The sequence below is a fragment of the Pimephales promelas genome, chromosome 3, assembly GCF_988280905.1.
Source record: "Pimephales promelas chromosome 3, fPimPro1.hap1.1, whole genome shotgun sequence".
Taxonomy (NCBI): Eukaryota; Metazoa; Chordata; class Actinopteri; order Cypriniformes; family Leuciscidae; genus Pimephales; species Pimephales promelas.
In genome coordinates this window covers 935,001-959,377 of record NC_142771.1, presented here as the reverse complement: position 1 = coordinate 959,377, position 24,377 = coordinate 935,001, and the positions used below count along the sequence as shown (strand labels likewise).

At 36.9% G+C, this 24,377-nt stretch overlaps 5 protein-coding genes and 1 long non-coding RNA gene across 7 annotated transcripts in view; 3 read left to right on the top strand and 3 right to left on the bottom strand.

Moving 5' to 3' along the window:
• Positions 1-24,377, top strand: part of LOC120468239 (uncharacterized) — a 163,549-nt gene that overhangs the window by 65,724 nt on the left and 73,448 nt on the right. The window lies entirely within an intron of this gene.
• The window catches only part of LOC120468246 (uncharacterized), a 167,872-nt gene that overhangs the window by 88,031 nt on the left and 55,464 nt on the right, over positions 1-24,377 (top strand). The window lies entirely within an intron of this gene.
• LOC148981816 (uncharacterized) lies at positions 4,535-10,460 on the bottom strand. The gene is made up of 5 exons (XM_089129312.1): positions 10,427-10,460; positions 7,890-7,974; positions 7,707-7,734; positions 4,940-6,491; positions 4,535-4,585 (listed from the first exon to the last, which is right to left on the bottom strand). Exons 1-5 carry the CDS (start codon positions 10,439-10,441, stop codon positions 4,535-4,537), a joined length of 1,731 nt encoding a protein of 576 aa, XP_088985438.1. The 5' UTR covers positions 10,442-10,460.
• On the bottom strand, positions 12,529-13,662 carry LOC120468252 (uncharacterized). The gene is made up of 2 exons (XR_016155330.1): positions 13,551-13,662; positions 12,529-13,448 (listed from the first exon to the last, which is right to left on the bottom strand). It is a non-coding gene; the product is annotated as an uncharacterized LOC120468252 (long non-coding RNA).
• The window catches only part of LOC120468245 (uncharacterized), a 15,472-nt gene continuing 5,386 nt past the window's right edge, over positions 14,292-24,377 (top strand). The window contains exon 1 of the mRNA XM_089129115.1: positions 14,292-14,326. The gene's annotated coding sequence lies outside the window, so the exon portion shown is untranslated. The remainder of the gene's footprint in view (positions 14,327-24,377) is intronic.
• Positions 16,780-24,237, bottom strand: LOC120468240 (GTPase IMAP family member 8-like). Of its 2 annotated transcripts, XM_089129104.1 has the most exons (4): positions 24,170-24,237; positions 23,958-24,033; positions 22,108-22,752; positions 16,780-18,501 (listed from the first exon to the last, which is right to left on the bottom strand). In XM_089129104.1, the coding sequence occupies exons 2-4, from the start codon at positions 23,983-23,985 to the stop codon at positions 17,567-17,569; spliced, it is 1,608 nt and encodes a 535-aa protein (XP_088985230.1). In that variant the 5' UTR covers positions 23,986-24,033; positions 24,170-24,237; the 3' UTR covers positions 16,780-17,566. The 2 variants fall into 2 exon arrangements, with proteins under 2 accessions (XP_088985230.1, XP_088985231.1); XM_089129105.1 differs by lacking the exon at positions 23,958-24,033 and having other exon boundaries at positions 24,170-24,196.

The following is a 24,377-nucleotide window of genomic DNA, read 5'->3' as shown; positions in this document are numbered from 1 at the left end:
ATACTGACAGAATTTTCATTTTTGGGTGAACTAACCCTTTAAGCAAGAATATGTTGTTTTCATTGCTTCCTTATTAACAGAAGTTGAAATTGTATTTAACCCCTTTACAAGATGTTGTCTCTGAGGCTTGGTGAAAACATACTTACGGTAAATCAAGAAAACAAGATTTCAACCAGTGCAGTGGATCCTAAACTTTAAACTTTTTTTAAATGTCATATTCTGGTTACACAGACAAAAGAAGCTAAAAGGTTTATGAATTAGTTTTATTTATTAAATCAAGCCCTCCAACTGATTGATTTAGTTCCATGAAGAACAAATTTCAGTTTGGAAATTTGACAGTTTGGAAAACAGTGATGATCAAGTCTGGTTTTTCGGTTTATTATGTGTTAAAAAAATGAGTTATTGTAATTTATTGCTGTGGATTCACAGTGGTGGTAATGTAACACTTTTGGTTGAGGATTAAACTCTGAATGAGTGAAATTGAATTCCTTGAATAAACAGGCATTATGATGATTTTGCCATCATAATCATTATCAACGCAAACATTCATAAACTGTTTGTGCACAAGTGTGACTTGACTCGAGCTGCAAAAGAGAAACTCATGTTATAGCATCAGCATACAAACTAGAGCAAACACTGATCTCTATAATGGTAACATCAAACCAAACATGTTCAAAGCCATACTGGTTAATAATAAGTGTAATAATGTGTAATGGCTGGAAGTCAGTTGTAGATCTTGCGTTTCTCTATGTTCTGTTTTTCCTCTTTCCTGCCGTGATTTTACTTGTTAACAGCAGGTGTTCATCACTAATGCAATCACTTATATATATTATTCCCTTAATTATCTCACTGCAACACTGTCACTGTTACGTTTTACTCTTTGTAGTGTGGATTTTCCTGTGGGGTTAAAAGGGTTAAGCAGCACCTGTGTGTGTGTGTGTGTGTGTGTGTGTGTGTGTGTGTGTGTGTGTGTGTGTGTGTGTGTGTGTGTGTGTGTGTGTGTGTGTGTGTGTGTTTTCTATTGACTGATTCTGATGATTCATTACAGAAACACTGATGTTTTTGTTTTTCCTGAACTGTAATTCCCCTTAAGATCTGTTGAAATATAAAGTCTCTCATTCTCCTTCTTCAGGCTCTTCTTCTCCGTTTCCTCCCGCCTCTCTCGCAACACATCTAACGGTAACATTTGCATTCTTTTCTTAATATTTAGCAAAGCTCTTTGTAACACGTGTTCAATTTCACTCTAATATGCCATTTGCTAACTAAATAAATAAAATATTCAGTGTGTATAAATTTTATAAACCTTTTTCTCAAAAACCACTTTACAACAACAGCTACTAAACCACTCAATGAGGTGAGTACTCAACTCAATAAACATATGTGTAGGAGCCATTTTAATGCAATTGTAGATTTGTCCATTGGGGGCGATCTGACATTGGTGTATTAGGAGCACATGGGTAATTAGACAACAGGTGTATTGGTAGTGGGGAAGCACACACTATTTTAACTGGGTTAAGCCATGTACTTGTAATGTGTTGGATTGAGTTTAATGGTGCTTAACCGTAGACTGGTCCTACCAGACTCGTCTCGTACATTTCGTTTGTACTGAGAGTCTGGCATCACTCCATTGACTTCCCTGAAGGCGGTCCTCTGTTGAAGTTTAAAACTATTGGATCTGCCATAACCAATCGCTGACGTTTGATCGTGACGTATGTCAACTCAAACTAGCGTTCAACATCAACGTCATCATTGTTCTTAGCCACTCCCTCTGTTCGCTGATTGGACCGTTTAAAAATCGACCGGAGAAAACACAAGAATACACCGTAATCCCAGACGTTAATCACTGACGGAAATTGAAAATTGAGAGGGAGTATGTAGGATGGCGGAGCCAGGACCATGCTTCACTGATAAAGACTGATGGACAATGTTTGTGTGCTGTATCTGCAAGGTATGTGTTTATGCTTTGAACCACAAAGAATGAGACACCACAAGAAGCTAATTAGAAGCAATGTTTATTAATTAGACTGAGCACTACAAATAAACTTACATCTGAGTTCATGGAGTTTATACACGTTAATTACTTGCTCACTCCTACTAACAATAACACAGCGGAGTAATAATGTAAGGAAATGTATAGTAATACTGGAAAGCTGTTACAATATGAAATGACATTTACCTGAGGCAATAATAGTAATAAACTTAAACACACACAAAAATATAAAATGTAATAAATTGTCAAACTCATATCTATGTTGTGGTTTTATTCCCTCACTAGGGTGCACTCTATTTTTTTTTTTTTTATTTTTATTTTTTTTTTTCAAGAATTACAATTACAGTCAGGGGTACATTGAATAAACTAAATTAAAAAAAAAACAAGAAAAGACAAACAAAGCAGTGACAAACTTAAGTTAAACAAAAATGTGAAAATGTTTACATATAGATACACATTTTGCAGCTTTCTTGTATTGGATCATCATTGGCTTTGTGACGCTTGCGCACATAAAGAGATAACGCAGCACTGTTCTGGGTCAATAAGAAACAATATAAATGCATAGAAATGTACAAATAAGTAGAAAAAATATATAAATTTCTCATACAAAAATAAAATCAAAAGATAAACTAAAACCATTCAAATGAAATATGTATGAAGTGAGGTCTTGGCCATCACACTGATGCAGAAGCTGTTTGCTAAATACTTTTACACACGAGTGCTGTCGCTAGCAGTACATTAATACAGTTCATTAACCACAGCTGCCAGTAGATTACAGTTATTTTACAGTATAATTGTTTGCAGTGTGACACTAGAGGTCGCTAAAGATTCATGAGGGGTCACTAAACTCATTCTAGTTTGAGGGTTTGGGATGAAATAAACTGCGATGCAATCTCCAGCGGTTAGTTTTACTGTTTAATATTTGAATCGTCATTTAAACAATATTTGATTCCCAGGATTTGAAAAACTCATGGTAAATACTGTCCAGTATTAAGTAAAGAAAGCAACAGTCTCATGCAGACAGGCTTTAACAGGTTAAAGAAAACAATCTGTAAAACGCTACAAATCAACGTGGAAGTAAACGCATTATAATAAAACAAACCCGCGATAGAGCGGTCATCTTCCTCTTTGCGCGAGCATTCTCACTCTCACTGAGTGTGCACGCTCACATAATAACATCACGCATACAATAACGAACGCCATAGAAGAAGTCATCTTAAAGGCATATCAACATGTCATGAACACTACTGAACACTAGGTGGCCGTTACAGACTTCCATCTTTCGGACATTCATCAGATCGCATTGGTTTTCATTTCTTGTCCTCAAAACAGGGCACTAATCTGTTTATTTTTAAGTGTTTGTAGTATTATAATACACGGAAATCAATTATTTATGATTATTAGTTTAATTAACAAACTAATATTTGTTAATTTACTTTATTATTTTTAAGACATTTATAAAAATGCCTTCTATTTCTATTTTATTATATTTCTATTCACTCCACTGTACTCCACCACAGACGACCGCACGTACGGAATTGACAATTGGTTATTGTCATTTCACCATATTTTTGAACAGACAGTGTGTTTACATGGAAATATTACTGTATATTTTCAGTTTTAATTTATAGTTCCATCGTAAGATTGGTCTTAAATTTAATTTAGAAGTGGTATTAAAAAGCCTTAAAAAGTCTTAAATTTAAATTGTTTATACCTGTAGCCACCCTGCTAGGGGGGTCCGGGGGCATGCTCTTCCGTGAGAAAATTTGAAATATTCCATATTTTAAAGCATCAATCTGATGCATTTTGAGATGCATTTTTTGCCAACCTGGGGAGAGCTGAAGAAACTTGACTTCAGCCATGAGTCAAAAATATGGCCTCTGAAGCGTTAGCTAATAATAATAATAAAAATAAAAAAAGACCGATACCTATCCATTACCAACGCAGTTTAAAAAAAAAAATCAAGTAGAATTAATCAAGTAGAAAATCAGGCACTCTTTTGTGTGTTAAACACAATCTACTTAATACAGACAACTTCCTTATAAAGAAAGAAAAAATGATCATAACCTATGACAAAAATATATTATAAACTAGATTAGTGGGTAACTAATTTTAAATTTCATAATTGTATAAAATCAGAACATTTAGTGGGGAACAAATAGACAATAAGTGTAGCACTAAATCTGGTAAAACGTTACACATTGCTCTTTGTATTGTTGTAAAATACATTAATGAAAAACAAGATAAAAATCAAAAAGATCAATTATTTTTATAGTCTACTATAAAATTAACAAAATATATACGTACATAGCACAAATGTATAGCACAGCTGTTTAATGAGGCAGCAACATATGATAGATAGATAGACAGAACAGAACAAAAAAATACTATTAATAATCTTTCATTTCGCAAAAGTATTATGATATGATTATGAAAGACCCCAATAGAGTGTGCATCCCGAGCGCTGAATGATGCGCTTGAGTCACAGCGCGCAGCTCTGTTTAGACTAAGTAACGCAATGAAAAGCTCAAACAGTTTTAAATTTCAGTTACTGTGCGTGTGAAGAACAATGATAGTGCTCTCCAGTGTTGTGATCTAGACACGCGGTAAAGGATGATAAACATGATTGAGGTACTAGAGCAAGATTATGCGAAACCATTGAGCTTTATCTACAGCTTAAGTATAATATTTACATTTAATCATCTTGGAGAGAGTTTCATCGTTGCCGAACGCGACGCGCTGTGCTATTTGAATGCTGAATGGAGAATTACTGACAGCTGCAGCGGAGGGAAAAGTTTACGTGATCTTGAGTTAAATGAATTAAATATTAATTTCTATCTCATATTATACTATATTATGGCTTCATATTATACCCCCCCCCCTTACAGATTTTGAATGTTAAAATGGGCGCCACTTGGGCAAAAAGTTGTGAGTCACAAAAGCAATTACCTGATTTGACACACTATGCACTTTAGGCGCTCCCCACTTTAACCAACTCATCTGGTCATATTTGTTTCCCCGGTCTTCTAAAGATTTCCTCACACGCTCCAGGTCCTGCACCCTTTCATCCAATCCCTCCTCCTTCAGTCTGGAAATGAAGAAATCCAGATGTTCAGCAGTGAAATACCAGTCTACGGTTAATAGGTTCTTTGACAGATTCATGATCAGCATATAAGCTTCAAGCAGCAGGAAGGACTTTTCTTCTTTTTTCTTCTCCAGATCTCCCGTCAGGTTTTCTTCTATTTTTGTTTTATTTTCAGACTCTTTCTTAAGTTCATCAAATGACATTTTAACACACTTTGTCTCTGTCTCATATTTTGTGTCCCCTTTGATGTGTTCACTGTAATGACATCTACCTGTACACACAGTGCAGTGCTCGTCTTTCATGACGTCACACACTGAGAGTTGATTGAGAGGTACCCACCAGCAACCAAACTGATGACAGTTTTCCTCACACACACGGCAGCAATTAGCCTGTTTGCTCAATTCTAATAATAATCTTTCTTCAATCTTGACTTTCTTTTTGTTCATTTTGTTCACATCAAATTGAAAGTTTTCAGATTTGTCAATCTTGTCTCTGTTCTGTTTTATGGCTTCCAGGATTTCGGTCAGTTCATTGATTTTCAACTCTTTCTCAGTGATACGGTCCATCAGATTAAAGACACGGGCTTCAAGTCGTTTTTGCACCTTCTGTTCTTCTACGTTCATCAGAGTTTGTTTTCTGTTGTTTTCTAACAGGAGTTTCAGAAACGTTTCCATGCTTTTCTCTCCCATTTCCCATGATGACTTGTGAGCATGTGCTCTTTGTTCCTCCTGCTGGTTGTTGAATAAGAAGTGAACTGGGTTTCCGCTGTCATCTCTTCTGTAGCGGATCTGTGCTGTGCTAATGGCATTAAGAGCATCTGTTGGAGGTCTTCCATCCGAGTGTGTGATGATGAACACTATGTTGTTCTCTATATCTTTGCCGTACAGAGACAGAACTGACTGAAATATGTAACGCTCTTTTCCAGAGAGTCGATTGTCAGACGCCTTCATCACAAAACACACGGCATCAATATAGCAAATATCTTCATCTGTAAATAACCTGCCCAGGTCATCAGAAATCTCTCTTTCTCGACTGAATCCTTCAGTGTCTCCGTATCCTGGCGTGTCAATGATGGTCAGAGATGTTGGGTTTTCTTCAACAAACACCTCATAAACTGTGATCTCTGATGTCAGGGATAGGGATTGATCTTCTCGTTTTTCTTTCGCGATGTGATAAAACTCTTGATCTTCAAACTTCACTCCCAGTGCGTAGTTCACCATGGTGTTGATCATGGCGGTTTTCCCAGAGCCGGTTTCTCCCACCATCAGGATGACTTTGTTCTGTTTGTTTCTGTCTCTTCGTCCATATGTCCATCGTCTGACACTTTTTTCAGTCCAATAAACATGTGTTCTTTCTGTGTTCAGTTGGTAAAGTCTTGGGGGACCTGGATTAATGAGGGTGGCATCATGACGTGATCTACAAAGAGAGATAACTCATTTAGGGATCAGTTAGGGCCGTTTGGAGCACTGTAAAATCCAACAGAGATTTCAACTAACACTTTTTAGTTAACTTTACTTAGTGTTTTAACTTAGAGGAGTAGTTCACTTAAAAAAAAAACATTCCAGGATTTTCTCCATATAATGGACTTCAATGGGGTCCAAACGGTTCAAGGTCCAAAAGAGAGTTTCAGTGCAAACTGTTCAAAGGGCTTTAAATGATTCCAGATGATGAATAAGGGTCTTATCAAGTGAAACAATCGCTCATTTGATAAATAAATAAGCACAAATGGTCGCCTTGCTCTGTTCTGCGCATTTGTGACTCTCCTGTTCGAACTTGTTTATCAAAATGAACGAATCTTTTTCGAGTCATTTCGTTGACTGAACGAAATGAATGAAATGACTCAAAAAAAAGATTTATTCATTTTGATGAACAGGAGAATGACACAGATCAGAGCAAGGCACCTTTTCTAGCGTTTGCCCAGACCGAAGCGCCTGCGCCGTCAGATCAGTTGGACGTGACTGTGATTACAAGAGGTAAAACTATACAAATACTCATCTTTTCTCACACAAACCGCTCGTTTCGTGTCTTAGGCCATCAATGTGTACTTACATTTACGAGTCATTAAATCGTGTTTAATTTGGACTTCTCTGTGTATGCTCTTTGAGGTGGACCCCCTAAACCTGCATTATATGACTGACAGACAACAACGGTTTGACCTAAACATATCAAAATTGAAAATACTGTGGAAACAAAGACACCTACATCTTGGATGCCCTTGAGGTAAGATAAAACATATCAACAATTTATTTCAAAGTGAACTATCTTTTAAAGTAAATTATCAAGTACTCTCTACAGTTATTTTTTTAGTTACTAGAACTCTTGTGTAAGTGAACTAGAGTAACATTTGTCAGTACCACACACTATTCCTGTTTCAATTTACTTGCTTTTTTTAAAAACAAACACTTTTTTTAAGTAAATCTAACTAACTAGATTTTACATTGGTGAGAGTTGAAGTAACAGAATAGGACAGCCCGCTGACTCAAGGCCAGTTTAAGACAGTTTTGGCCCATTTGACAGAATAGAGAACAGTTTACATTCATTTATCTTGTACTGTTGTTGGAAGTTGTCATTAAGGTTGACACAAAGATGATGTTATTTAGCTGGCTAACAGATTAAGGAAGAAAATCTTACCGTTTCCCCACTGGTTGATTTCCATCACCTGTATTTGATAATAAGCATTTTCAACAATGATAATAATATATAAATAACAATATAAATAACTTTTGAATAACTGTTATATTATTTGTGACATCAGATGTTGCTGAACAAAAACAATGTTGTTGGAAAACTTCATACTGTAAATGACATACTCACGTTTGAAATTAAGAGGAGGATCATGACTTTGAACTGAAGCACAGCTGACTTCACTGCAGTCAGAGTTTCTGCGACGGCGTGGGAGCTTTAGAAAGAAGTTTACTGCCATTAATAACTTGTCTATCACATCTGTTTCAGTAAATATTTCCCACAGTGTTCAACAAATCATATATCCCACATTTAAGAAAGATCTAACTGTGTGACACCCTGTTAATGATTTGTTGAGCTCTAAGGACTTTAACCCTTAACTGTCACCCCCCTTTTTGTGAATGGGGGTTAAAATGCACTATTCACACTTAAATGGTTGTAATTCAAGAATGCCTTGGAATATATACCCAAGTTCTGTCTTGTTTTAAAGGAAACACTCAGCAGATTATTGCTGAAGTGAAAACACTTCAAAAAATGAAAGGATGAACAAGTTATGGAAGTTTAAATTCACAGTAAATCAAATATACTGTACTATATATTTTTTATTTTATATAAAATATATATTTTACAAAATATTTTTTACTCTAAAATTACTATAAAATCAAAGACATAAATCTAACCAAGTTATGTTCCAAGTTTGAAGTTGATATCACAAAAATTGAATGAGATTTTGTTTAGCCGTAATACCAAAAATAGCCACCGGGTGCCATTGAATTCCATTGAATTTAGTTGTATACATTCTGCCTTAACAAACAAATTAATACATTTCTGTCCAAATATCAATTTTGTCACAAAATTTGGAACCTTGAGACTCTGACCTTTCTGACGATATCAGTTTTGTCAAGATTAGAAAAGGTTTTGATCAGAAATGATCAAATATAATGATGCCCAAAAGGGGAATAAGTACCGTTTCTATGGTAACGCAATGTTAAATTATAAAACGGTTTTCACAACTTTATAAGCTTTCAAATGATACCTAATTTATGATAACTACTAAAATATGTGCTGTAATAAAAAAGGCGATAAAAATATTATATTTTAGAGGATAATATACTGTATATATATATATATATATATATATATATAATTTTTAGAGGATAATATTATACTATATTTCTGATAAGGATAATATTATACTATGTTTTATTATGAACTTTTAGCATAAAAACAGAAGTTTCAATGATTAAAAGTACTGTAGGTGTATCGACTTTTTGTGACAATGGTCAGACCTCCTGTTATGATGCAGATTTTTTTGAGGTGCACTCTTGTCATAAATTCAACAATTATTCTTCCTACATAATTTGTAACACAAAACAGGGGTAGAATTTTTATTTAGAAGTCTTAGACCTTTCCAATGACCTATAATTTTACAAAACCAGCCATTTAATGAGATGATAGATGAGTGTACGAGGAAGAGGGTTCTAAAGATGATAACAATTAATGCATCTGGTAATAACTAACTAATGCTTGTTGTTTTACAGCGCACCTCACCCTGTAACAACACAAGCTCTCTTTGCTTCACGTTAAGTTACACCGTTTAGTAGGGGAAAAGTGCCTTGGAGGTCTGTATTAGAGGTCGACCAATTAATCGGACCGATTTTTGGCATTTTTGAATGTATCTATGGGCCGATGGTGCTGTAAATCAGGCCGGTTAAGGCCATTTTCACGCGAAGAACAAAACAACATATCGCTTCTCGGCATTTGGCTGTTTGTCACATTAGTGCCGACATTAGGCGTTTCTCAATACCAATTACGCTAACTTTGGACTCGTTTTCTTCTGAGGACGCTAGTCTGGTAATTCTGCTAATGGAACAGCGCGTTCTTGAAAGGCAACTTAATTTAATTTCATTTTTAAATGCGTTTTATTTCAACATATTAAAAACTTGCCATTGCCCTTATAAATCCCACAAGTGATGATTCTCAATGGCTAAAATGCTCTGTTTGACTTTTCTGAGATCATCTACTCTTCCCTGTGACCTACTTTCTGTCAGATCTGAATTTTTGAGTTTTAATTTTAGAAAACTAAATTTGAAGTTCGGAATTTCTTAATCTTGAATCTTAAATTTCAAATGTTCAATATTTGTTTGAAAAAAATAATTAAACCTAAAATTAAATTTTGTTAGATTACACTTGCAAATAATTTAAATTTACACAATTTAAATTCAAGTCATGATTTAAGGAAATTTGCCCAAACATGTTGGCATCATATATTGGCCATCGGCAGCCCCGATTATTATTATTAATGAACTAGACTAAGCTAAGTGTAAATATCAAAGTGGTTCAAAGTGTAAATGTTACATAACATCTCATAACATACAATATCAAAGTAATTTTCAATGAAAAAGTAATTGTTTAAGAAAGCACTCATCGGGTCAAAGAACCAATTAGGTGATTGAAGTGTTTCTTTAGAAATATGGTGTGGTTTTTATAGCAAAGTTCATCAATAATCTTCACTGATAATTAAGGTTTGATGAAGCCTTTGGTGCTTGGACCCCTTAATATAAATCACTATTAATAATTTCTAAAATGATTTTAATTTCAGTTAAATTGTTGTTGTTAAATCATTTTAAACTCCTAATGAAAGCTTATAAACAAAGATTTGAACTTACCAGGAATTCAGCCATATCTCCACCTCACTCTGCTGAACACAAAATAAGTCACTGATTCAGAATATTTCTTCCAATATTTGCAAAATATAAACAACAGGATATATAATTATCTGTGTGTGAAAAGAACATTATGCACTCTGTAAAACCTTGCTATAAAAAAACAGCCAAATTCTGACAGTGATACCATTTTTTTATTATTTAAACAGCAATGTAAAACAATGCATCCCTTTAGTGTCCAATATGAGATGCAGATATATATGGGCAAGAAGGCGCCTCCTAGTGGTCTGACCCTAACCCTACCCCAGACCTAAACCTACCCATAACCGAACCGAAGCGTGTTATATTGACGCTAAAGGGTGCCATGTGCGCCGGATTTAGGCGCAATGTCAAAAGCGTCACTATATGACGCCCTAGGATGAGAATATTTTGGCATTTATTGCATTAAATAAGAGATCAGCGCTAAAATGTGTTTTTGAGCTCATGTCCGCTGCTATCAGTGTCATGGATACACAGTGTCTCTTGTGGTGGACGCGCTCTTCAGTCATAATGTCCAAAAACGTGTCCCTGCTTGATATAGAATTTAACCACTGATGAGCATATCGGGTTTTGATGAGAGAGAAAAATATTAGAACCTGTAACCTCTGACACGCAAGGCAAAAGATCCTCCACTAGACCATTAAAGAACTCAAACAAAACTTGCGGATCGATGCATTTATTTCCGGGTTGAGCAGAAAGGCTCATTCTCTATCCCTTTTCCTAGTCTCTTCCGACCGCGTTTTCTTTGAGTCGTATGAATTTCTGTATGAATATACCATTTTAAAGGGTTAGTTCACCCAAAAATGAAAATTCTGTCAATATTTACTCACCCTCATGTTGTTCAACCCCGTAAGACCTTCGTTCATCTTCGCAACACAAATTAAGATATTTAAGATATTAAGATCGCTCCTGTATACAGTCCGTAGGCTTCTTGAGGGACTGCCTCTTGCTGTCCTCGAAAAGTCATTAAAGACATCGTTAAAATAGTCCAAGTGACTACAGGGGCTCAATCTTAACTTTATCAAACGACGAGAACACTTTTGTGCTCAAAAACAAACAAAAATAACGACTTTATTTCAACTTCAGCTTTATACACACAGTCAACTTCGCGAATACAGGAAGAAGCCATCCTTGAAAAATAGTCTCTACCAGTCGATCTACGAACGCCGATCCAAGTGCGCTGAACTGTGCAGAATCTCATATGGTCCGTTGTTTTCGGAAGAAACACAAACACGAACCATTTTCTTCTGTTCAATATGTACACGTAGACTACTGTTCGCGCTCACTTTATCACTTTATTCACATCTCACCAGCGCACTTGGATCGGCGTTCGTAGATCGACTGGTAGAGACTATTTTTCAAAGATGGCTTCTTCCTGTATTCGCGAAGTTGACTGTGTGTATAAAATATCTTCTTATTAAACTGTATGGACACTGACAAAGTTCTCAATGCTTCGGTTTGAATGTAGGGACCCTTGTTATGCTATCCTGTTACTGTGGGGCTATTTTCAGCCTTGTTAGTGGTAATAACAAGCGATTTTTATTTGTCATTACTCTATGCCCTATAGACTAGCATTATACTAGCGTTATAGGCTAAACTGTTTTTAGAGATAAAACTATTTACATTCGATTATCATGAAAACAAATCTCAGATAACGGTTGACTAGGTAACAATGTGTAATTAGACCAAAGGTTCATTTTGCGCCGGAGTTGTCCTTTAACATCACTATACCATTTACAACATCAGCTTTTTGCTCATTTTAGAAAACTGTTACAAACTAAAATGTACATCTGAATTCCTGTTTTTCTTAAGAATTAATTCTAACATGGATGTTAAACATGGTCTAACATGGATGTTGTATATGTTGATACACTAAATGTTTTGCTACTTGCATTTATCTCTTTTTTTACTTTATTTCTTTTATTTGATTGAATTATTTTATTGTACTGGAAAGCACTTTGGACCGACTAGCTACGTGTTAAACTTGTGCTCTATAAATAAAGTTTGACTTGACTTGATTTGACTAACATCTGTTATTATAGTATACAATTACATATTTTTGGCCGTTGTTTTTTTTTTTTTTTTTTTTTTTGCATTATTAAGTAATATTCTGATTTTTTACCAACAAATCTTGTATCAGTTTAGGAACTTTAGATTTTACAGATAACAGGATTCTTCTGATTGGGTGGAAGACCACAGCAGGTGTTTCATCAAATCAACCTTTAAATAACATTCTAGCAACATTCGGGAAACTGGACATTTTAATGTTCTTTGAATGTTACAGATGGACGTTTCTAGAATGTTGAATTTTAAATCAAAATAAAGTTGAAAGAACGTTTGAGGAACATTATACCTTTTGGAACACGTTCCTCTGACATCAAGAACCAACACTAAATATGTGGAGAAGGTTCTTATAATAAAACTCTGTTAGCTGGGTCAAAGATAAAGCTCTGAGAGCGCGTTCACTATATATGAGGTCTTCCTCTGCTGTTCCTGAAATGATATCCCAGTATAGGCGCACGCGCTTTTCTCGCGGCGGGCACGAGCGCGGTGAGAGAGACAATCGGGTTTCTTAGGGTGGCTTTACCCTATGTTATGTTTTACTTATCATTCAAAAATTCTGGCGCACTTTGAATGGCTCGTGCCCGGTTTGGAAAAGAACAGACTGAAAAAATAATAAATGATTTGGAGAAATCTCTTGGAAATATTAAATATATTTAATTAATGTCATTATTTATCTTAATAAATATTCTCACCGTCATTCCTATTATCATATTTCCCCCTCATCACATCATTTATCATTATGACCGCCGCTGTGTTTAATATAGCCTACTCTTGTGGGATATCATTTTACCGGAGGAGTGTGTGTGTGTGTGTGTGTGTGTGTGTGTGTGTGTGTGTGTGTGTGTGTGTGTGTGTGTGTGTGTGTCAGACCCGCCGTTACTCTATCACACTGTAGGAAGATCACAGCGCGGGGAAATACTCCCTAAAACAACAATAAATACATTCAACAATGTTTGTCATTCCTTAGGCTATAATATCAATAAACCCATCTGCATAAAACCCGTTGCAAGAAACGCAAACTCACCAGGAGTCGAGCTGATGTTCCAGTTAGTCTGAATCACAATTAGGAAAATAGAAGAGAAATTGGATAAGCATTAATAACTGTGTGTGGAGCTTCTCCTTCTGCAGTTCTGCGTCATTGATAATTACATCATCCTTAAGCCACGCCCATTACTCGGGCTGCAGCATGACGTGATACCGAAACTGAAAGAAAATACCACACATCCATAATCTATTCTAGTATTGCTCTGATTATTGTTGAATAATTGTTTTTTAGTTTCATTCTATCAGCCCCAACACTCACGACCTGATGCACATCTAAAATCCTTTATGTGAGAAATCCATGAAATTATCATGTCAAAACACATTCCAAGAAATCACTTGTTCTAATTAATTTTTATTATATAATTTTAGATTCATATTCTTGTAAAATAAATATTTGGTTATATTTGTTTTTCTCTCCAGATAATTTAATTTAAATCACCAATTTATAAGATCATTTTGCATTAAGTTTATCGCATTTTATTAGCAATATAATCCACATTTCTGCTTTTAATCCAGAGTCATCTGTCTAGTGAACGATGGTTTATTATTAATGTCCTGCACTGCACCAGCATTTGATCAGTTTCTGACACTGAACCATAGACTGTAAAAGCACTAAACCCGTGTGAGTGTTTCTCCGAGTGTCCGGCAGGAGGCGCCAAATCCTCTCGCTCAAACGCTCGCTGATGACGTCTGATCTCCCGCTCATGCGCAGTGCGAGTCTGAGACACAGATGTAGAAAACTAAAGAACAACAAACAAACCCTCCAGAATCAGCGCGAGTCCGTCAACACACACTCCGTCAGTGTGAATCTGATGCTCACATCATGTCTGGAAACCAGGTATGTAACGTTACATATCTGTGTGCGACATAGGCCTGTTTTTAATTTACCATTATTGGTCCCCCCGGCGCCATTAATGTAAGGAGAGAGCAGGTTGTTATCTTCCAACTCGACGACGGCTATGTATTTAGCGTGAGTGGTATTGATGGCATGCCCTGATATTTGGTGTGGATGCATGCTAAAGTAAATGTGGAAATATTTAACGGTCGGTTATTTTAACTGCTGATTAAAAGTCATTAAAATGTGAAATTTTTTATTGTTATGGAAAACTTCTTAAATATAACTTCACATTTGATTGTGATGATGAAATGAAACGCTGCATTGTAAGAAATGGTGTGCGCATTTCCCCGTGATGTAGAGGTTTCTCCAGACTTTTACTTAACAACATCTAATGGGCTTATGAAGCTTATATCTTATAAAGTCCCACATCGGAGGAACGCTCTTACAGGATCTTTACTGGATGCTGTTGGAGGACTTACACTGAAGTGTATTTCCAGACTTTTGAAATGAGTACGATGTCTCCTGTTACATCAACCCTCTGTTAAACAGCTGGAGGACAATAACGCCACATTGACCTCAGAAAAACCCTTCAGTGTCCATAAACTACTGACTAACCTGTTGGTGATGTCTTCATTATTTACTGAATGTTGACTAAATCTGTCATGAACACAAGTTTTAATTTTTTTAATATATCAACGAGTTGGAGTAGATAGTCATATATCGTTAGGGTATTGCATTAAACACTGCTGTAAATGTGCAGTTTAAACTCAGTTGTATGGCCTGTGTAACTCTAGAAAGCGTCTGGAATGGAGATCAGGACTGAATGAAAACAACCTCAAGATCATGTTTTCTGGAGAACACAAACCATGAAGATAGAATAAACCTCAGTACGAGCTGGACCTGAAAACTGAAGTCTGCTATAGTAAACATCAGGACAGGTTTAATGGAAATGAATTTAAAAAAAAGGTAATGTTTTTATTAGTATGTTGCAGCAGAAGTGACAGACTTTGTGAGCTAAAGAGAGTTATTTTAAATGATTCCTCAGGCCAGTTTACAGCGCTCGACACTACCGATGCTCCGAGCGGGGCTGCCCTCTTCAAATAAGCACGTCTTTGGCCAGGTCATGTGACGCATCGCTTTACAGCCGTCACATGACCACGGGCTCTGATATACTCATGGAGCTAAGGCTTTCGCTGACGCAAAGTTAAAACGGATTCTGAGGAGACAATAAAGAGAAAACGCGAGAGGGACACGCGAGCGCCCCCTAGTGGCCAAAAGTTACATACCGTGCCTTTAAAGATAGTGATATCGTTGTTCTGCAAACCACCGTTTAAAAAAGTATATATGAAGAGTTTGGTTACAGAACGCTATAAATCCATTTTGATGAATTTGAGTAAAACTGTGTTTTCTTTAGCAAGAAAATGGGAAGATGAAAACCACTATTTTCGGTTTCAAATTTTCACGTAGCATTTGTAGGTTATAATAACAATAAAAAATGAAATCCAGGTTTTGATTTCCAAAGATTTATTATAAAAACAGATCGTTTTTTTCCCCCCAAAATGCAATAAATCCAATAATTTATTTTTTTTCAAAATGCAATTAATCAAAATAAAATTTTATACACATTGAATTTCTTGTGCATACTATAAATCCATTGCTTTAATATAACAATATTCGGTAACACTTTAAGGGTTCATGTCATGAATTATCATGAATTCGTGGAATGGTGCGTTGTGATTGGTTTAGCGGATATGTGGCATTTTGCAGAAAAAGGAGACTGGCGTTTGTCGCAGTTTGGAAAGAAAGGGAGAAAACATTACATAATAACACGGCGGATATCCCATTTTACGTAAAATTAAACATTGTTTTGTATCTGGTCGATATTGAAAAGTCAGATTTTTGCAGTAACTCATTTTTTTTTTTTAAATGGTGTTTATCGCGTTTTGGAACCAAACTCTGTGATCGATCGATTGAGATTTGATTGAATAAATGTAAATGAAGCTGCTGTTCATGTTTCGAATGTTGCTTATTCACTAGTTTGGTTTGTTTTTGTGCTCATTGAAGGAGCTTGTAGGCCTATATATGGACACTTGTGTTGTGTTCACTTATTCTACTCAAGTTTTGATTCAGAAACTACAGAAACGCTCAAACACGTCAAACACAACTCAACATCTCTCCCTTTTCGCATAAATGCATAATATACAACACTTATATTCAACATTTACTGTCCTAAACGAGCACTGTGCAGTGCATGCTGGGAAATAACCTAACCCTGACACAGAAAGTGTTCAAGTGAACTTTTGCAAAATATAGTGGATTGAATGTAATAATTTAACTCAAATCACAATGAGACAAATCAGTTCAAGAAGACTGTTGCTTAAGCTCCTTTATTTAAAGATGTTTCTCAGATTTTCTGCTCTCATGAACGATATATGAATAACTGTCCTCCTCCTCCATAAACACCAGCATTTGATCAGTTTCTGACACTTTATGAACTTTATGGTGACTGTGTCCAACTAATGATCATATTACAGACATTTACAGTTCAAGATCACACAAATCATGCAGTTAGCTAACATGTATTAGCTTAAACGTGTGTAGCTGCTGTTCATAATCAAGGATAATCATGTGCATTTGAGCTGATATAACAGTATAAGGGTATGAGATGCATTATATGAATGCTAGAGTACAAATCAGATCTGAGGGGGCAATCCTCCTCATCCTCGTGACAGGAACCCCAAAGTACCCTCAAGCGAACAAATGAACACAAGTTCAATCAACTCTCTCTCGCTCTCATCTCAGTCCCAGTCTTTTATTGAGCAGCATGATGACCTTCAGGTGTATGACCACGCCCTTCAGTCAAATCACCTGTAACTCAGAAATGACGAGTTACTCACTGAAACCGTCACAGGTTTGACCGAAAAATGTCACAGTTGAAAATACTGTGGAAACAAAGACACCTAATCTTGGATGCCCTTGAGGTAAGATAAAACATATCAAAAATGTATTTCAAAGTGAACTATCCCTTTAAGGTTTGACTATTTCACAGATGGTTTCAATATATCAACAAGAAAAAAATCAATGGTAAAGAATAAAAGTTTTGAGTTCAGAGGTGTCAGTACTCTAGATTTCAAGTTCTCTGACCATTATTGAACCTCTCACTGTATTCCACACATCTTCTGCTTTGCTAGTTTCCATGAAACTTTGAGTAGAAGTCTTGTTCTCTCTTTCCCTGCAGGAGTCAATGAATATGTTAATGCGTTAATAACAGCTATTATCATGGATTCAGTAAAAGACTGCTTAGCTTCCTGTCGCGACTCCTCAGCTAAATGCCTTAATATTTTCTGCCATTCTGTTTCAGGAACCTCTTCATGCTCCTGTTTGTACTGCTTCACTTTCTCATCTAACTTCTGCTTCTGAATCTCCTGGATCTGTTTCTCTGTCTCCTTAAACACGTCATTGGTGAAGTGTGTCCCTCCATTCTCTTTCACCGTCTTCTCTACTTTACTCATCAGATCTTTGAACTGGGGGAAACTGGAGGACTTATTATCTATACAGAAGAATCTATTTCCACAACTCTCTACTAGTTCTTTAAGATCTCGATTACCATTCTGCAGAAACTGCTCTATGGTTTTGTTCTCCTTCTCTAACTTATCTTTGTGAGTAAAGAGGATTAATGTGTATTTTTCCATCTGTTCTCCAAACGCTTCTTTGAGCTGCTGTATTGTGTTTTTCTCCTCCTCAGTGAATCGATCCACTTTAATTACGATAAGAAAAGCATGTGGTCCAGGAGAAGCATGTGTTATGCATTTCACTATTTCAGTAATAACCTCCTCATTACTGAGTTCAGTATCAAAAAGTCCAGGAGTGTCGACCACTGAGATCTCTTTACCAAACCTCACTGTAGTTTCTGCCTGACACTGTTTCGTCTGAGAGTCTGAGCTGACGGAGGATTCAAGCACTTTTCTGCCGATGATGGTGTTTCCAGTGGCACTTTTCCCAGATCCGGTTTTTCCCAGCAGAACCAGTCGGATCTGGTCTTTCCTCTCAGGGATCTGATGCTCACCTCCAGCTGTTGAACTTTCTCCTGAAACTACAACACAACAATCACATCAATGTGCAATTTAATTAAACACAACCTTCTCTCCTAAACCAACATGACATCATGACTTTTGCGTAAACATATACGCCACTTTCGAGTCAGGTGGCGTGTTATCTCTACGCATTTTGAGCTATCCGCGTGTATGCCTAAGCCATTAACGTGCGCGTCATTCCACGTGTCTGAACACGCAGTCAAATCTCCAGTTATAAATGCCATTAACCCCAGTGACGGTTAGGTTTAGGGATGGGGTTGAGGTAAGTCATATATTTATATAACGTTAAGTCAACGGCGTTCATAAACACGCTGAAAGGCGATTATGCGTCTTGATAGCACAACAAAAATGGAAATACGAATTGCCGTGTCGTACACACGCTACTACATGAGATCAGTCTGCCTAAACAGATCTTCTCTTTAAAGATCACAGATATTTACATATTAGCATGTGGTCTCAAGTGGGTTATAAAATGCATTTTTAAAGTTGTTTTATGATGTTTCCTATGGTTCACTTATAATGCTAGTATGATTTTTACATAAAAAATGGTCATAATTTATAAATAAATGACATTTTTCCTAGCCTGATTTTAGCTTCTGATTTGAGCACTGTGTGAGACTGTGCAGACTGATCTCATGAAGTAGTGTGTGTATGACACGCCAATTCGTATTTCCATTTTTGGCGTTATATCAAGACGCATAATCGCCTTTCAGCGTGTTTATGAACGCCGTTGACTTAACGTTATATAAATATATGACTTACCTCAACCCCATCCCTAAACTTAACCGTCACTGGGGTTAATGGCATTTATGAGTGGAATGACGCGGACGTTAATGGCGTAGACATATACGCATACACGCGTATATCACAAAATGGGTGGAGATAACACGCCATCTGACTCGAAAGTGGTGTATATGTTTACACAAAAGTCATGATGTCATGTTGGACTGTAAACACCCACCCTTTAATTGGCTAATAACTTTGTATATGAAATAAGTTTTACATGTGGAACCCTCCCAAAACATTTTAATTTCCCATTTCACAGACTGATCTCATGAAATGGCGTATGTATGACCAGTGGCAGATGCAGAACGTGACAGATGGGTGGGCCTGGATTAAGTCGGAGTGGGCCAGAATCTAGGGTTTCTAGATTTTGTATTAGCTTTACTACTAGATAGGCTATATTAATGGAGATGAGGAAAGGCCAAAGCTGATCAGTTGTTTTTTGTCACATGACCTGCGGTGCGCTTGCGGCACTCTCTGAAAAGTTGAGATGGTTTCATCTCGCCGCGGCATATATGCACGCCTGGACAATCGAGCGCGCTGCAGCCTGCACCACATGCATATGGCAAGCCAAAATATTCATAAACGCTGGTCTGATTGCACACTGACCCATCAAAAGCATGCGGGACGCGCGATTTGCCATAAAAGCGCATGTTTAACGTGCACTTCGTGGTCACAGAAATCGCGCGTCAGAAACTCGTGGTTTATGCCTTTTTTTTTTAATAAATAATGTATGAAAACTTATTGTAAAGAGTTACCGGAAATACAACTGGAAAATTGCGAGACGAAGTGATTACGGACTGTCCGAGGTGCTGAAATAAAAAAACATGTGAAACGTGAAACCGAGAATTGTTTTTCTTTTCTTGTAACAAAAACACTTCTGAGGCATAAAACACCTGCAGACAGAAACAATCTCGTTTAAATAGCAGATCACACGTCGAGGACGCACGTTTTGATGCAAAACCGGGAGTTTCTGATGCGCGTTAAGAACGCAAGCTTTTATGGCAAATCGCGCGTCCCTTGGCTGTCGAAACGCACGCATTTGACGAGTCAATCAGACGCCTGACCACATCTGTCGCGACAACGTTGCTTCCATAATGAACGCGTACATTTGAAATGACAAACTTGAGTGCGATCTGTGAACGGGTCTTATTCTTTGTCTTTCCAAGACATGGTGTTCATGTGAACAATGAGCCTCGTCCGGCTCAGATTCAAACTGTGCGTTTGCTGGCGCTGAGCCTGAGATTAACGCGCTCAGCGCTTCTCATATCATATAAAGTGTTCGGCGGGCCGTATGGCCAAACTTAATTCATTATTATTATAAAAATTTAAAATTTAAATTGTTTTTATTAATCTGTTTGGATGGGCCATCTGTCAATCTGGCCCGCCCATAAATCCGCAGCTGTGTATGACACGCCAATTCGTATTTCCATTTTGGCGTGCTATCAACACTCAAAATTGCTTTTCAGCGTATTTATGAACACCCTCAGATCAGTTGGACGTGGCTGTGATTACACGAGGTAAAAACGATATAAATACTGTTCGTTTTCTCACACAAACCGCTCGTTTCGTGTCTTAGGCCATCAATGTGTACTTACATTTACGAATCATTAAATCATGTTTAATCTGGCAGACAACACCGGTTTGACTGAAACATATCAAAATTGAAAATACTGTGGAAACAAAGACACCTACATCTTGGATGCCCTTGCGGTAAGATAAAACATATCAAAAATTAATTTCAAAACTATCCCTTTAACTAATAAGAGCCTCACAAATATTGTTTCCCTTCATTTAATGAATAGGTTGGCTTATCCCAGGGTTTTCAAACTCATTTTCTGCCTGGGCCACATCACTGTTACCGAATATCTAAAACCAATTTTGTTACTCATTATATTTCAAAATACAGAACATTCAGAGTATTATTGTTTTTATTAAGAATGTGCTGCTCTCAAAGCATTAGTTATTACAGGTATTGTTGGAGCTATTTTCTATTTTGTTTACTTTAGGCTTAAGTTAAGTTATAGCCTAATTAATTTCCTTTCTTTTCTTGCTAAAGTTAATTTGCTTTATTTTGTATTTATGCTTATTTTTTGTTGACTTGTATTGTTGTTAATTGGTCACATGGTGCTATGTTAATTTGCATAAGTAGGTCAAGGTGGGAGGGACCTCAGGCACGAGGGCATATGGTTTTTACCAGCTTGAGAGAGGCAGCAGAAAATGTCTGTGAGTTTGCTTATATGTGTAAATAAACCCTCTCAAACTCAATTCTGTTATAGACATTAGTTCACTTGGACACCTCTAAACCTGCATAAAGCCTAACCCATGACGTAGCCTCAGTGGCCATTTGAGAAGTTTGAAATTATTAGTTTGTTTAAGTTTATGGACAAATATCCACTACAGGTATACTCTAGAAAATATGCTGCGTTCGCGTCACTTGTAATTTTACTGTAAATACAAGATGACAACACGTGAGGTTTTACTTGGAGCTGTTCACATTCTCAGACTCAGGATTATGTGTTTCTATATTAAAGCCAAATTAATCTGTGTAATTTGAGTAACCAGTAGCTAAAACCACATCTCTTAAGGGAGGTTTTACTCTCCCAGTGGATGCGTTTGATTTCCTGAAATTACAGCCACAGATTTCTTTTCATCATAATGTAATACTTTATAATAAATCTTTAGGCTTCTGTGGCCTGTGCTACAAAACTGTCAGCCTCTGCAGAACCAGTGCTATGTGCAAAACACAGTTCACGTACAGCCCTGTGTGGCCCAACTCATCATGCATTATTGAAATAATTCACATCAACAGAACAACTTACAATTCATTCCAGTCTCCTTGCTGTTGCTCTTCTTCATCTGTTCCATGATATATTTCCCACCGTTCTCCGTCATCATTCCTTCAATCTTCTGCAGTAGTTCTTGTCTCTGATCACCTGATTTACTCCGGTTATTGAAACAGTGAAACTTTCCTCCACATTCAGTCACCAGTCGCTGGCGATCCTCATGATCTTGTAGATGTTCCTCAATGGTCTGATCCTGCACATCCAGAAAATCTTCATGTGTGAACAGAATCATGATGTACTTCTGAACTTCAGGACCTAATAAACCTTTAATATAATCCAGGATCTCCTCCTCGTTTTCCACAGGTTCCTCTAGAGGAACGGTGAGCAGAACTGCACTGAGACCTGATGAACATCGAGAGACCAGCTGATCCTTCATCTTCTCCAGCTTCTCTTTATTCAGATCTGGATCCAGTAGATCTGGGCAATCAATCACACACACCTGCTTCTCTCCGATCTGATTTACTTCCTCACACACTTCAGACTCATGCTGTTTCTTATCGTGGTGGATGTTAAACCTCTTTCTTTCTCCCAGTATAGTGTTTCCAGATGAGCTTTTCCCAGAACCCTTCCTGCCCATCAGAAGAACCCGGATCGCTGGATCATCTGGACCACAGGACATCTCTGAAAGAGACAGATTTTATGCAGTATGAATATAAATATAATGGAACCACCAAGAGATCACTAGCGACGTGGTGTGTATAGAGCATTAAAAGATCCATCAAGTACTGAGGAGATTAGTACTCCAGACTGTGCAAAGGACCCCAAAGGGATTTAAAAGCCCAGTATAAGGATTTTAAAATCAATGCGATACCTGACAGGGAGCCAGTGCTAAGACTCCAAAACAGGGGTTATATGATCCCTATCCCTGACCCCAGACAATACTCTCTAGCTGCCGAATTTTAGCACGTTTAAAAAAAAATGAAACCTGTAACGTTTAACTGCAAGAGTTCAGTCCGTATGTTTCAGGCCTCATTCATATGTGGAAATAAATCTGATATGAATTATGCGCATGAATCTCCTTTTAAAACATTTCTCGGTACATATATATAACAAATTACACAACTCTAGTTGAATAAAAGAGTCTTCTTTTCATTCTTTTGTGTTAAATAAAAGACGAATTGTGCTGAAATGTGTTCATTTTGAAATCATGCTTTGCTCACTGTTGCTGCTGTCAGTTTATTGACGAGCAGTTTCTCTAAATAAAGCTGGCTAGCATTGCTATTTAGTCTCTCCCATATAGAACCCTTTTCATTTCTCTTCCTTCTCCATATCTTCCAAAGAAACTGCGGTGTATCGCTGAAATGTAAACAAATAGCTGTGCTGTCTCTGTCGCCATTTCTGGAATGTTACTCGTGCCTCTGTTAAGTTCTTTAAGATTCTGTATTTTTTTTATTAACATACTTTAACAACAGTATATTTATTTAAATAAATAAAAATAAACAGACAATAGTGCAAACTTCACTAAAGTTATTGTTTTGAATAAGTGTTAACTTAGACATTATTAAAAACAATATTTTAGCTAAAGTATTTGTATCAATAAGTGTGTCTTTTGCACACAGTAAGACCTCATTCATTATAAGTTTTTTACACAAATCACTTTTATTATTTGTTTTCACACAAAATTTAAGCGCCATCAATGTTATGCTTTGCCCGATGGACCGTTTAATACGTTTGATACGTTTACTTGTCATCACACCTATACAAATAAAAATAAAACGTTGTCTGGCGCATTTTGGATTGCTCTTGCCTGAACATATAATGCATGATTTGGAGAAATTAGTAAATATTAAGAGCGTGGTTAATTTGCTTTAATAAATCTCTCTTACCAGGAAGAGTTTCAGGCCCCGTCGCCATCTTTACTGTATCTGACGGCAGAAAGATCACACCGCAGGAAAATACTTCCTAAAACAACAACACATTCAAAACATAAAACAACCTCGATATGAGTTGGTTTATAATGGCAGTATAATGTGTAATGACTTATTATCAATAGATCAAAACGTCTGTATAAAACTCGTTAACGGAAATGTAAACTCACCAGTAGTCGAGCTGATGTTCAAGTTTGTTTCGATTTTCTTTCACTTTCGTTTTCACGTCATCCTCCCAGCTCGCAGTCTGAGATGGTGCTCACTGCGGAACATGAAATCCACGGGGAGGAGTCGGATCCAGATCCAACTCCTCCCATCTTACATACACCGAAACCTAACCAACTCCGCCCCCTGATCCCTAAACCCAACCCTAATCCT

What these genes read in the sequence shown, in the direction of transcription:
- LOC148981816 (XM_089129312.1), bottom strand. An exon ending in TCCTCCTCTTAATTTCAAAC is followed by an intron (nt 7,735 to 7,889) that starts GTGAGTATGTCA and finishes TATCAAATACAG; the next exon opens with GTGATGGAAATCAACCAGTG. An exon ending in AATCAACCAGTGGGGAAACG is followed by an intron (nt 6,492 to 7,706) that starts GTAAGATTTTCT and finishes CTCTCTTTGTAG; the next exon opens with ATCACGTCATGATGCCACCC.
- LOC120468240 (XM_089129104.1), bottom strand. Translation starts at nt 23,985, where the DNA reads ATGGCGACGGGGCCTGAAACTCTTCCTG. An exon ending in GGGGCCTGAAACTCTTCCTG is followed by an intron (nt 22,753 to 23,957) that starts GTAAGAGAGATT and finishes TGTCTCTTTCAG; the next exon opens with AGATGTCCTGTGGTCCAGAT. An exon ending in CAAGGAGACTGGAATGAATT is followed by an intron (nt 18,502 to 22,107) that starts GTAAGTTGTTCT and finishes GTTGTGTTGTAG; the next exon opens with TTTCAGGAGAAAGTTCAACA.